The sequence below is a fragment of the Chelonoidis abingdonii genome, chromosome 3 (assembly GCF_003597395.2).
Source record: "Chelonoidis abingdonii isolate Lonesome George chromosome 3, CheloAbing_2.0, whole genome shotgun sequence".
Taxonomy (NCBI): domain Eukaryota; kingdom Metazoa; phylum Chordata; order Testudines; family Testudinidae; genus Chelonoidis; species Chelonoidis abingdonii.
In genome coordinates, this window is record NC_133771.1 from 64,455,583 (window position 1) to 64,470,005 (window position 14,423).

The 14,423-nt window shown below is 38.4% G+C and overlaps 1 protein-coding gene across 4 annotated transcripts in view; it reads right to left on the minus strand.

Annotated features, from left to right (window-relative positions):
* The window catches only part of HMGN3 (high mobility group nucleosomal binding domain 3), a 33,270-nt gene that overhangs the window by 5,661 nt on the left and 13,186 nt on the right, over positions 1 to 14,423 (minus strand). For all 4 annotated transcript variants that reach the window (XR_012655503.1, XM_075063815.1, XM_075063816.1 and 1 more), the window contains exons 2-3: positions 3,015 to 3,065; positions 3 to 32 (exon numbers count right to left, since the gene is read on the minus strand). Coding sequence is in view for 3 of the 4 variants with exons in the window: in XM_075063815.1 (XP_074919916.1) it covers positions 3 to 32; positions 3,015 to 3,065 (81 nt within the window). In the remaining variant the exon portion in view is untranslated. The remainder of the gene's footprint in view (positions 1 to 2; positions 33 to 3,014; positions 3,066 to 14,423) is intronic.

A 14,423-nucleotide genomic window follows, 5' to 3' on the forward strand; every position in this document is an offset into this window, starting at 1 on the left:
ACAGCTGACAATCTTGCCGATCGTCTTGTGGGCTATAAAAAGGGGAAAAAATGTTGGTAGGCTTTCAGCAGATCATAGTCAAACCAAGACAAAATGTGTCACTCATTCATTTGATGATAACTTAAAATATACCACTAGGACAACAAAAGTCCTTACTGCCAAATACACTTAAAGGGTGCCGCCTCCACTGGATTTTTCAAGTTTTAAAGAGACATAGTGAACTTGAAATCCAGTTGCTTACAAAAAAAAAAACGTTCAGAAGTTTCAGTGACTACAAATATTGACAGATTTTGGAGCAGGTGCAGTTTTACATAGCAAAGACCTATTTTATAAGTGTTTATCTCATCCTTGTTGCTGTGTGAAAGGCCTATGCAAACAGGAGAGAATGACTGACTACACATTGGAAACAGTGAAACTGATTCTACATAGGACTGCAAAGCAAGTGAACTGAAAATATTGAGGAAAAGAGTGTTCTTTTAATCTCTTATCTGTTATTTTTACAGTGTTAAAAGTATTTTCTGACAGAAATGCAAGTTATGTTGATGGTGTCCCTTAGTACAATGCTGATATTTAAAAGAAGTAAATTAAGGCCCAATCCTTCAGCTGATACCATGTGAGTACAGAAGTCCACCTGCACAGAGCCAGTTGCAGGAGCAGAGGGTAAGCATTGACTGTTTTTCCACTTAAAGAAAATTATTAAGGGAAAAAATAAGAGATGTGAACACCCTTCCCCACCCACAAATAAAATTAAATGTGTCTACTTTTTTCATAAGTCAAGTGTGGAAGATGAGAAAGTCTAGGAAATATTATTTAAATCCACTCCCAGGTCCCTGAATACATTACAACTATAAATGAGTGAATGAAGCTGGTTACAGAGCATGACTAAAGAGCGCATGAATATTAAAAACTGGAACTGGGTTGTAACAGGCTCAGGACAAAACCATGTAACTAATCCCCGACTCAGCTCTATTTGTACTGTTTTGGCCAAGGCTTTGTCTTGATTTAAAAAAAACAAAAACAAAAAAACCCACCACATATAAAATTTGGTCTATGCTACAGAATTGGAACCATATTTACCTTCAGTTGTCCCTTTGCCTGATCTGTAACCTATCCTCCAACAAAACAGAACCTAAACATGAACTGAAAGGCGTTTTAAACAAAAAACAAAAAAACCCACCACCAATACATAAAAAATATGTTTCAAAGGTGGCCTGAAAAACATGTGTCAAAGGTTCTGCATTTCTCCTGCAACAGATGAGGCCATCACTTGAGGAGTACAGTTAGCCTGTTCCATGTAATGATTTTAATGTCCCTTACTAGTAAACACCTACAGGGTAAATACAATCTTGAACTTGGTCTTGGCAGGAGGAAGGTTTTGTCCAAGAAAAAAAAAAACTGATTTTCAACTGTCTGGTATTTATACGTCATTCTAAAATCTATGTCTCTTCTCTTAGTGATTTGGGATATCTATTTGTTGAGCACTATCAGTTTTCACAGCACCACTGCGAAACAGGTTAAAATGACAGCATTTCAATTAGTCTGTAAGTACAGAATTGTAGAACCTGTGTACCCCAAGTCCCAGCTTAAATCTACATTTACATCCCCTGGTTCTCTAGAAGGCATTTGAACAATAGAAGGTACATATAAGACAGCACCCTTCTAAATCACAATGATTTAAAAAAAATAGAGAGAGACAACAACGGCTTTGGTCATGTAGTACAGGGTTTTACTCACTGATCTGCTTCACTTAAGGGTTTGCACTGACATCAGGAGCACAGTGAGTTAAACACAATTCTTTAAAAAGCCCTGAGTGGAGAGGGTAGGTTGTTTAACTCTCTTGTCCCATTTTATCTAGAAGCTATGCTATCTGATTGCATCTCAGTTCTTATAGGTAACAGAAGTTACATATAGAGAGCTATAATGCCCTTGTGAACAAAGCCATCATATCTATTCTTGACTCCATATCCACTATGGGTGTTCCTGTGTTTGAGAGAGAATAGGCTCTTTTGAAACAGTTTAAAAACCTTGCAGGCATCTGCAAGCTCCTAGTTAGAAGCTAGAAATGTTCATAGTGACATCCAATGGACATCAATGCTATCTGTCAAACCTTTCAGGGAGAGGAAGGGGAACCTTAGGACTGCTCTCCTTCAAAATTATTTTATTTTGAGGAAACAGTATTTAAACATGGATACAGGAGAAGAATCTGTATTGTTTTACACAAAGTTAAGTCACGTTAAAAGTTTAATACTTGCCTAAAGTATTCTTTTTAACCTACCTTTGTAATAATATTGTACAAGATATAATGGAAACTACATAAAACTCTCAACTGTATTAATTTGTGCAATCATATGCTTCTCTTCTTGATCTTCTAGGAAATGTCACAGGAAACATTGCTACTAAGAAGCTAAAAGCCAAGACGTCCTTTTCCAAAGAGCTCATTTATTCCTTCAGGGGGTTATGCCTGAATCTTGCTATTGTTTTGCCCCTTCATTTTTCTAAATGACTGTGCCTCAAGTAAGCTTCCTTGTCTTGGCTCACTAATTTTTACATTTTCTGGAGACCTATACTTTATGTTCTAAATTATATTTTCAGTTCAAATATGCCCTTTGGAGAATGTTCATAAATTTAAGAGAGAGGAAATTCACCTGAATGTTCATTCAGTTTTTGAAATCAACTCAGTAAACTTCCTTACTGGATTTAAAAAGAAGAGGGTCGGGGAGGAGCTAAATTCCCATGGCACTAGGATTCAGGATCCTTCCCATTGACTAATGTGCTACTGGAAAATGCCTCACGTAGCAATGCATCCTCTGATTCTTCAGTGCCAAAGGATTACATTTTACCAAGTAAACCAAATCTGTTTTGCAGTTTTAAAACCAATACCAGAATTCCCATAAAAAACCCACATCATAAGTGGATCTCTGTGAAGCAACAAATACTATTTAGTTTTGTAAAACTGGGAGTCTCCAATTTAATAATTAAAACCACATTAGATGAAAAACAGGAGTTATACTTGCCTCTTGTTTAGTTATTTTGACTGCATCCTTGCCCTCAGCACCCTCTGGAGACTGAAGAGAAAATATTGAATAAAGTCAGCTATTTTGTTATGCATCTATAAAAAAAAGCATTGGGGTTATGACAAAACATGGACTAAAATAAAGTTACCTGTCTGTATGCCACAATAACTGAATTCCCCTTGAAAAGAGATGTTTGTCAGACTTGCAAGTTAGTGTTTGGTTTGCAAGCTCTATCAAGTAAAATCATTTTAGATTTCCCAAGGAAGAAACACAGGACTGATTACCAGCAAAAGCTGGGACTGCTACAGAGCAGCACATCAGCTCCCTAGCAGCAAGTAGGTAGGCAACACCTTGCATCAATCAGTGACCATCCCAGCCAATTAACAAAAAACATCCACAGGCTCCAATGGGAGTACGAGCTAGTCAACAGTTGGTAGGATAATGGTTTGAAGTGAAGCCCTGAGGTTTGCTCTAACTGGGATTTTGAGAACCTCTGGGAAATTTAACTTTCCTCCTCCCACACATACACTCCACTAGTAATTAAGCAATATCAAGCCATAAAACACAAATATATTGAAATGAGCTGAAAAAGTTAAATTCAGTCTTCTTATGCCTCAGATTCAGCTTTTATTGTTCAAGTCAGGTTTGCTCCTGCTTACTCTTACCTGCATCATTTGAAAGGTACAGAAGAGCTTACTCAATTTAATTATAAGGCCACTTACAGTTAAATCAGGTCTGTTATGTCAATTATTAACTATTATGTTTATGGGCCTACACAACAACACTTCAGGGCAGGGACCCTCATCTTCAAAGTGCTTACAATCTAAACAGATAATCCAATGAAAAGTGACTAACAGTATTTTGCAGTCAGGAAGGAGGGAAGGGGTCTATGGATGGGGAAGAGGACACAGCTTTGAGGATAGCATTATTTTTTTAAATAAGAGCAGATAGTTCAGTTTTACATATTTTTTTCTTAGTGTTTTCTGATCAGGTACAAGAGTAGGAGTAGATAGGAATGTAGTGGAGATCAGTAGTGCAAAGGTAACCAAAAGAAACTGATTTTGAGAAGGGATTTGAGGGAGTAGAACAATGTTGCTTGGGGCACAGAAGAAAAGAGGCTAATTTGCTACACAAAATTGCCTTCTTCTGTAACTCCGTAGGGTTATTGGACTGTGAATTGCTTATAGAAAGGGTGCTAAGAATTTGTGCCCTACCACCTGGGTATGGATGGATAATGAAATGTGACTTCGTAGTTGTAACATACAATAAATATCCTGATAGAAAGGGAAGGTGCCACAATAGCAGGTCATAAAAAGATAACTAAAGCCAGTAATTTAAATGACTGAGAAATTGCAAAAAATTAAGTAGCACTGCACAGAACAGAGCAAAGCAGCTAGGAAAACCCACACAATCAGATTTTTAAAATGGAGTTTGGCCATTTCTCTCAGCAACTATGGCTGTCATCAACCCATGGCAGTGGGGTTCCAAGACAGTTTCAAGACTTTCAGAAAATGGATGGTAATCTCTGTAATCACAAAAACAGTTGTCAGATGCCATTCTTTGGGTGAGAGCTCAGAAGCAAAAACACCCCACCATAAGCAATTTGCAGCAGATTCTCATTTATATGAAGACTGTATCACATAGCTCAGGCTTTAGACTAATGAGCCTTTGTGTAATTGAGAATTAGGCCCATTATGTACTGTGTAGGAGATAAAGTGGGATGTCTCTTGCTCTATTTCTTATAGACTGTTACATCAGCCTTTAACCTCCTTTTTGTTAAGCTAAACACATTTTAATAATGGGCTCTTCAATCTAACAGAGAAATATACAATACAATCTAATGGTTGGATGTTGAAACTAGACAAATTAAGACTTTCCGTAAGTTGTACTTTTTTAAACAGTGACAATTAACCTTTGGACCAAATTTACCAAGGGTCATGGTGGATTTTCCATCACTGACAATTTTTAAATCCTGCTGTCATAAACAGATGGTTAAGGGTTAATGCCTCTTTTACCTGTAAAGGGTTAAAAAGTTCACCTAGCCTAGCTAACACCTGACCAGAGGGACCAATGGGGGAACAAGATGTTTCAAAAGGAAGGAGGGAAGTTTTTCCTTTGTTGAGAGTTTCAGTTTCAGCCGGAGTGAAAAAGATCAAGGAACCAGCCTCTTATTAGAGTAGTAAGTTAGAAAGGAATAAATAGGTTTATGTTCTTACTGGTAACCTGTCTTATGCAATTAGAGGTAGAATCAATTGGGTATTTTTTTGTGTAACCAATTTGTGCCCAGGGGAACATCCTCTGTGTTTTGAATCTGTTGTCTGTTGAGCGTAGCCGGTATGCTACTCTCCCCAGAGGGTTTTCTTTTACCTTTCTTTTCTTTAATTAAAAGCCTTTCTTCTTAATCCGTGATTCATTTTTCTTGTTTTTAGATCCAAGGGATTGGATCTGGACTCACCAGGGAATTGGTGAAGGAGTCTCTCAAGACTACCCAAGGAGGGGAAGGTTTTGGGGGGAAAGGGCGTGATCTAGACACTGAAAATTCTGGATGGTGGCAGTGATACCAGATCTAAGCTAGTAATTAAGCTTAGAAGTGTCCATGCAGGTCCCCACATCTGTACCCTGAAGTTCAGAGTGGGGAAGGAACCTTGACACCTGCTCAGATCTTTTTCTAAAAGATAAGCTCTAGGAATTATTTTGGGTAAATTATATGGTCTGTATTATACAGAAGGTCAGACTAGGTAATCACAATGGTCGTCTCTGGCTTTGGAAGCCATGAAATATAAAATTATTTTTATATATATAAACAGTATCATAATCCATATATTGACTTATCTTGACAAAATATTTAAATTGTATGTGTGAGGTTTTTTTACGCTTGCTCCATTTTGTCTCTATCTTAAAATGTTCTTCATGCAGTCCATCTGACATGTCATGAAGTAGTGTACTTCAATTAAACTAGTTTATAATCCACTTGTTACCTTAAAATATATAGTTTTTTAAAAGTTAGAACATTTCAGGGGCCAAACAGTCCAGTCTGCTTTTAGCATGGATGGGGTGAAATAGACACAAATAAGCTTGGAGGTGTGGTAGGTGGAGGAGAAAGAGGAGCTCATTGTCATAATCCCCATCCAAACCCAACTGCTACCCAAAGCAACACAAGTTCAGAGTACCTGGCAAGACGTAAGCCAACCAGAAGACGACAGCTTTATGCAGCATTACCTCCACAAGGGGAGGTGGACTAGTGGAGAGAAGAGCACTTTAGGCATAAGTAGACCCAACAGGAGCATAACTTCCAGTAAACTACCATGAGCAGCAGTTCTCTACCTGGCTATTCCAAGAGTCACATGACTTCCCACTGGAAGTCATCACAGGCTTGAAGGATCTTGTCCTGACCCCTTCCACAGAGAGCTAACATCCCTTGATTTCCCACGGTGATGTCATGCCATCTAAGGAACTGATTTCAAAGTAGGTGAGTTTATTAAATAACTCATCCTCTCCCACAGGTTTTTTCCATGAGGTAATGCTATGGCTCACAGTATTTAACATGACACTGTCACCTGTCAAGTTGCAGTGCATCCTTGCTATGTCTGTCTTGCTTACGTTGTAAACTCTTCAGAGAAGAGACCACTTGCATCACGAGTTTTGTATACTATTGGCACTGAATCGTTCAAAAGGCAGTGGTACAAGCTAGATAAGCTTTCTAATTGTACGGCAGTTCTTCAGATTACTTGTATCATCATCATTACAGTTGCATCTACAGGCCCACTGTGATAGGTGCTGTACAAACACATAAAAAGAGGTTCTATCTTTGGGGCAGACATGAAGAATAAGGTGACAGACAACAGGTGATTACAAAAACCACCACCAAACAATGAGAGGACTATGATCAGTGTCATAAGCAATGGTCACAGCAAACCAGCTGCCCGGCCAGCAAGACTTATGTTTTCAATATTGTAACTAATGGTAAATTTTAGGCTCAGCAGACCACAGATATGTATTGTACCTTAAGTGTCATTGCAGATTTGGCATCTGGATTATCAGTTTTGTGAGCTCACAGTTTTGTAAATTAAGCAGCAGTTAAACTTTAGCTGATCAATCAGATCCACATATTTTATATCTCTGGGTTAACCAGGATGGCTGTGTACACACTCCCTGCGCCCATCAGTGATTAGGAAGAGCTTTTTAAAAAGTGACAGGTTAAAAATCAGGTTTTTCGATGAACAGTGGATTATAAAACCAAGTTTATTTATTTCACTCATTTTGGAGAATGAGCAGCGATCCCCAAGGTTGATCTCACTTTCTAGTCCTCATACGTTAGCACAATACTATGACATTTGGGTTACCAATGCTACAGGGGAAATCATTAAATTGAAAAAAATTGAAGACAATTTCCATATTTTTAAAGAGTTATCTGACAGAGGTGGCTATAGGTTGATAAACTGACAAAACTTTAACTTTAGTAGTTAAAACGCTGAAATATAAACCGGATGTACCTTAAGTAAAATAATGCAACAACATTAGCAACATTACCATGTATCTGTCAGAGGGCAATCAAAACAATTTAGATGGCCAAAGGGGGTTATAGTATCCCAGCACTGCAACTTCTACACAGATATTGATGTTTGCTTACATTACTAAAATAAATCCATTCACCTGTAATGTTTCAAAAAGCCAACATGGAAAGATAAATATAGTAAAACTGATATTAACATCCTTTACAAGATGTTGTTTAATTAACTGATGCCACATACCAAGGGCCCATGTGGTCAGAAATTACAGGTTCATACCCACGTGAATTTAAAAAGCACATACTGATTTCATTCTAACTGCCACATTAGAAGTTAGAGGAAAAAGAGACCCATTAGAACATTTAATCAAACCCCCTAACAGTACATGCTCGCTAAAGTATTTTTTCTAGTGTTTTATCTAGTCACATTTCTAAAATTTCCATGCAATAAGAATTTTCTCCAGACATCATTCTGGCACAGCATTTTAGGTGCAGTCTCTGAGTTATACCCCATCATTTCCCTGCTCCCTGATGTGCTGCCCGTTACTCCTCCCACTCCTAACCCATTTTCCCCCTACCAAAAACCAAGCAAACAAAACACGGTTTGCAACAAAACTCAGCCGTCAGCATAAGGACAGATCATTCCATATGCCTACTTCAGAATTACTGCTATCCAGTTTTTTCCTTCCCTTTGAATATATATGTTTCAGACAGTTTTCCTCTACATGTATTACTTTAAGGTTTTCCCAAGTTAAAACTCAGACCAAGTTCATTGCTAGTGTAACTAAATTTCAGTCAGTGGAGGTACACTAGGGTGAGTTTTGCTCACCATCCATATTTCTACTTCTTTAGGTCCCTTTAATTATTTCTCTGTCCTCACAATAGCTCTGAAATTTACAAAATGCTACTAAATTAACTAAGGCGCTGTTTACTTCCCATTCAGCTTTTTAATAAAGACATTCAATCCCATGTTATTTAAACACCAACCAACTCCTTTGACACCTCCTTCTCAACACCTTTGCCCCACCCTGCCCCAGTGCAATACCTTATTTATCATTAAAACTTTTTTTTGTGGTTCTTTGACCAATTTTTAACAGATGCAACAGTGTTCATAGCCAAGCCAATCTGAATTAACTGTGCAAGTAAAACAGATACAGCATCAAATGCTTTACTAAAACCCAGATATGTATTGCCTGCATTTCTTTTATCCACAAAGGGCCCAATCCTGAAAAATGTTTAACATGGCAGTAACTTCACGCACATGAACAATTCCACTGAATTCACATTTGAAGCACATGAAATTACTCATCTGCTTAAATATTTGCAGAATCAGAACCTAGTTTTTTAATTCTCACCCAAAAACAAGAAGAAAAAAAAATCAGGTTTTATGGCATGTCCTTTTTAAATTAAATTTGTATTCAGTGTATTCCCTTAAACTTTACTTACAGATTATCCACATTTCAGCATTAATTCTTATGAGATAGCATGGAGAGAGAGCTCCACAGTTTCCACAACTCCTGGGCCTTTTCAAAGAGTATTTACAAACCTGCTAAAACTACATAATATAGTAACTCCCTCTATCTCATAGGCAATTATCCTTTCCCAGTTACCTAATAAATTAGAAGCTACGGAGTTACCTGTGTTAAGCACATATATCCTTCACTGTAAAAGGAAATGCTTCTGAAATATTTATTCTTTAAACTAAACCTATATAACATTTTGATCTTCTGAAATTATAGATAATAAAATACAATGCAAGACTTAGAAATGATGAAGGGATTTAAATCTAAAAATATCTATTAGAAGAGGAATATATAATTTTATAATCCTTTATGGGATAATGTCAACATCATGATGTGATGAAAGGGAAGAGTATGCTTAAAGTTCTAATATGAAATAGATAAAAATATCCTCCTATCATTCACTAACTAAAGTCCTTTGTGGGTGTGTGCACGCGGGTTTGCACATAAACACAAACGAGAAAGAAAGAGGGGACGTGTATCATGATTACAATGAAATTTCATCAAGTCAGAAAACAAGAAAAGTCTAATTCTTTATTAAACCTAATAGATTAATGTTTGTAACATGTAAATCCAATATACTTCATACTCTTTCAGAACATTAACTGTATTTCTTCCTCTTTTTAATAAAACAACAAAAAACAACTCTAGTATAAATTATATTTCCACAAATCAGAAAATGAAAAGTGTGTGATTATTTTCCATGTAAATGTTTTCCCAATAGATGTATTTAAAACTGCTTTTATTGTATATGTATGTTCTGTAATTCCCACTTGAAAAAGATCTAGATGTTTGGCCAGCCTAACTTAAGCTACATGGGCAATTAATGGGTCATTTTGCAAACTCTGAATTACAACTAATGCTGTTCACCTGACTGCGCTATACGATTCTGAATGAAACAACTAACCTATGTTTTTACCATTATAATATAATATAGGTAAACGTTCAAAGCTTCTCATTCTAATCACTTTAAAATACAATAGTTTCTTTATTCAATAGACAGGACCGGCTCCAGGGTTTTTGCCGCCCCAAGCAGCAAAAAAAAAAAGAAAAGAAAAAGCCACCATCACGATCAGCTCTATCGCTGCCACTTCAGTTTTCGGCGGCAATTCGGCGGCTGGTCCTTCACTCCAAAAGGAAGTGAGGGATCTGCCGCCGAACTGCTGCCAAAGAGCCGGACATGCCGCCCCTCTCCATTGGCCGCCCCAAGCACCTGCTTGCTGGGCTGGTGCCTGGTGCCCTGTCAATAAAATGAAGGATTAAAAGTAGTTCTGTTTAAGCCTACATAAACTTGTTGCTCAGGTTTCCATTATTTTCAGGTTTGGTGTATAAAATTAGAAGCCAATTCCATACTTAGGCATCTAAAAACACGGCCTGATTTTCAGGGATACAGATCAGTTATGAGAGTGGCCAGACATGCTGAGCACCAAAATAGACAGCTCACTTAGACAAATAATTTTAGGACCCCACACTTGAGAATGTGAGACAAGATATCAGTAAATTATTTTATTATTAATTGTTCCTGTGTTTTACTATTATTGTACAATTAAACAGCAACGTGAAAACAGCATGGTGGAACTGTAATGGAAGCTAAAGACTGTTCAGTATTATTCTTTTAAGTCAAATTTTTCAAAATCGGGCTCTGGTTCTGAAAACTGAACCATGCAGAAGGAGCTAGGCAGATCCATTTCTAGGAATTAAAGCTTAGGCTCCTAAATCCATATTTAAATTACTTAAATAGAATTAGCCTGATTTTCAGAGCGACCATTGCACCCACTAAGGTGGATGAGCTTCTCTGAAAATCAGGACAGATCTATTTTCAGTATCTATAGATTTAGGAGCTTAACCCTAGAGAACAATGTTTGACAATGTTAGCTCTGGTTTTGAAAATAATTTACTCCAGCAAATATCTAATGGTAGCTTTCAGAGATGGAAAGTGTAAAACCCACAGGATATGCAGGTGTGACCAAAAAGCAAATAAGTAATATTAAAGAATGTTCTTCTGTGAGAAAAAGTTTTATATTTTTGTAACTGTTACAGCTGCTCAGTGCTGTGGCACACCAAACCTTTACTGTACCAGTATTACACCAGATTGCCATGACTCTGAAGCAAGCATTGAAAGAACATCAGGTACTAGTCCTTAAAAGTGCTAGCCCTGGGGCCCCACTAATGACTCAGACATGTGGCTAAATGAAGTGGTATTTGACTAGGGCTGGCAGAAGGGAGAAGACTGCAAAACATCCTATGAATAGTGACTTAAACAGCTGCAATTTAAGGTAAAACAATAGTGGTTTCTATTTGGGCCCTTCTGGGGGTCAGGGGGCACTCCAATGAGAATTAGGGTTCCTCAGGCCTAGTGCCTTGGGTTCCTTCTCCAACTCAATCTATGCTACATGGAAATAGGAGTGCGCAGGTTTCCAGGTCAGGATCAGTTAGCTGTCTCTCTCCTTGGGACCACGCTGCACTGGTTCCCTGCCCAGTCTCTGCTGCTTCCGCACAGGCTGTGCCCAGACCTGAACCTGATTGTGACTTAGCGAGTCGCAGCCTTTTCACATTTACCTGACTGCTGCTGCAGCCAGCTCTGCATGAAGCTCCCCAAAAGTTTCTTCTGTATTCAGCTTCTCCTCTGCTCTCAGTTTGCCATGCGACTACCACTTCCCCTCAGAACAATGTTACTTCCTGGGCTAGGGTGGTCCATAATGCTTCCATTCCCTTCCAATCAGGGGAAGGGGATGTATGTGCATGCCCACCCTGAAGGTTGTAGGTCAGTGAGAAGGGGGCTAAGGGAATGGTAGTTTCTTGCTTAGCAAATGCATCATGCTACCCGCTTCCTTTTGAGAAAGGCATGTGACGTGTCCTCATATCCAGCATGAATCTACTCAGAAACTCAGGTGCCAGTGGGGTCTCTGCATTCCTAGGTTCCCCCTTAGCTCTGGAGGGTGTTTTGTTCACTCAAACACCCCCCAGAACATGGGACTCCATTTCCTGTTTTGGCCCTTCTATTTCTGTTATAGGTTCACCCTTATTCTGTAGGATAGGCTGTTTTGGAGGTGTGACACCCAGGAATTCTGTCCCCTCTGATAGGGCCACACGTGGATATGCTGTACAGCGTACCAGATCACACACCTATTAGAATAACCATGACTCAAAAGTCTCTCCCTTGGTGACTGTTCAACGATCACAAGCTCTTGTCTGTCCATCTCTAACTTTTCTTTCCTGTCCCCAAAATGTGTTCTATCAATTTGATTGATAATTAGTATTCAAAACACTTATTTTAAAATTATTTTTGTGACTAAGAGTACAGCATGTCTTTAAGAGGCTATTTTGCCTAGTAATACAACCTCTGTATCCCCAAGCCTAGCTTTTTGTGTTGTCAATTGAAGCTGGCTGTTGGGAGGGCCAGAGATGAGAGGAACTGATGTGTGAAGACTTAAGAGCCAAATGTTATCTTACAATGTGACCTTACATTTATTTGGTTCCATTTACCCTTGTTACAAACTGCATTTAAACATGGTACCTGCTAATTTGGGTTCCAACATGGTTTAAAGAACTAGTATGAGGGGCCAAAGCCATCTTAGAATTATTATCAAGCCTATGTTCAATCTTGGAAAGCAGATTTAAAAAATTATTCTAACAAGGTTTTGGCTTGTCCACACTAGCACTTTAAAGTTTATTAGAACCCATCTGAGTATAAACCAACTTTAAAAATGGCTCTCAAAAGACCACGTCCATATGAGACTTTAATATAGATAGATAGATATAGCTATATCATTTTACACTAGTGCTACCTCCAGTAGATCTAAAGAGTGAGCACTGACATTTTTCCTCACAGCATCTTTGAACTCTGCTCACGTTGATGTAGACAATACAATAGTACAAATGCTGTCAGCCATCTGAATCCCATCTATATTAGCACTCCCTTTACTGCCATCACCAGTGATCAAACAACACTGGGAGACTGACTGGGGAGAGAGGGAAGAAGGAGAGAAATCTAGAGTAGAAGTAGCTGATAAGTTTTGATGCAACCTATTCTATAATACCTTTCACCCAGAAGAATCTCAGAGTGCTTTCAAAATATTACAGATTATAAACTACACAGGTATCAGTCCCAGTTCTATTCAATATTTCATTAGTGATTTAGACAAAGGCATAGAGAGTACTCTTATAAAGTTTGTGGACAATACCAAGCTGAGAGGGCTTGCAAGGGCTTTGGAGGACAGGATTAAAATTCAAAATGATCTAGACAAACTGGAGAAACAGTTTGAGGTAAACAGGATGAAACTGAATAAGGAAAAGTGCAAAGAACTCCAATTAGGAAGAAACCACCAGTTGCACACATACAAATGGGAAATGACTGCGTAGGAAGGAGTACTGCAGAAAGGGATCTGGGTGTCACAGTGGATCACAAGCTAAATATGAGTCAACAGTGTAATGCTGTTGCAAAAAACAAAAAAAACAAAAAAAAAAACCCACATCATTCTGGGATGTATTAGCAGGAGTGTTGTAAGCAAGACAGAAGTAGTAATTCTTCTGCTTTACTCCATGCTGATCAGGCCTTAGTTGGAGTATTATGTCCAGTTCTGGGTACCACATTTCAGGAAAGATGTGGACTAACTGGAGAAAGTCTAAAGGAGAGCAGAAAAAAAAAGGTCTATAAGGAAAGCCTGAAAAAATTGGATGTGTTTAGTCTGGAGAACAGAGGACTGAGAGGGGACATGATAACAGTTTTCAAGTACAAGGAGGAGGGGAAAAAATTGTTCTCCTTAACCACCGAGAATAGGAAAAGAAAAAATGGGCTTTAATTGCAGCAAGGGCATTTTAGGTTGGACATTAGGAAAAACTTTCTGTCAGGACAGTTAAGCACTGCAATACATTGCCCAGGGAGGTCCTGGAATCTCCATCATTGGAGAATTTTAAGGGCAGGTTAGACAAACACCCGTCAGGGATGGTCTAGATAATACTTAGTCCTGCCTTGAGTGGAGGGGACTCTCAAAGTCCCTTCCAGCCCTATAGTTCTATGATCTTCTACTGTTATGGCCACAGAAATGCATCAACTGTTTAAGAAGCATAGAACATTACAATACTGTTTCCAACAGGAAATGAATTCATGTCATAGGACGATTTATAAGACTAAATACAATTAATCAAGATAGACATTAGCCAGGACATAGAGATTAAATATCCCTACTTTGGGAAAAGTGTCATGGATCTATATATATATAGGTCATAGGTTTTTATCTCATTTAGAAGAGGGCACCTCAAAAAAATCAGTGCCCTCTTTCATTATGCTAGGGCACTTGTTCAGTGCTGACTTAGGCCTTGGCTACACTGGAGAGTTGCAGCGCTCGTGGTGGCTTTACAGCGCTGCAACTTACTCGCCGT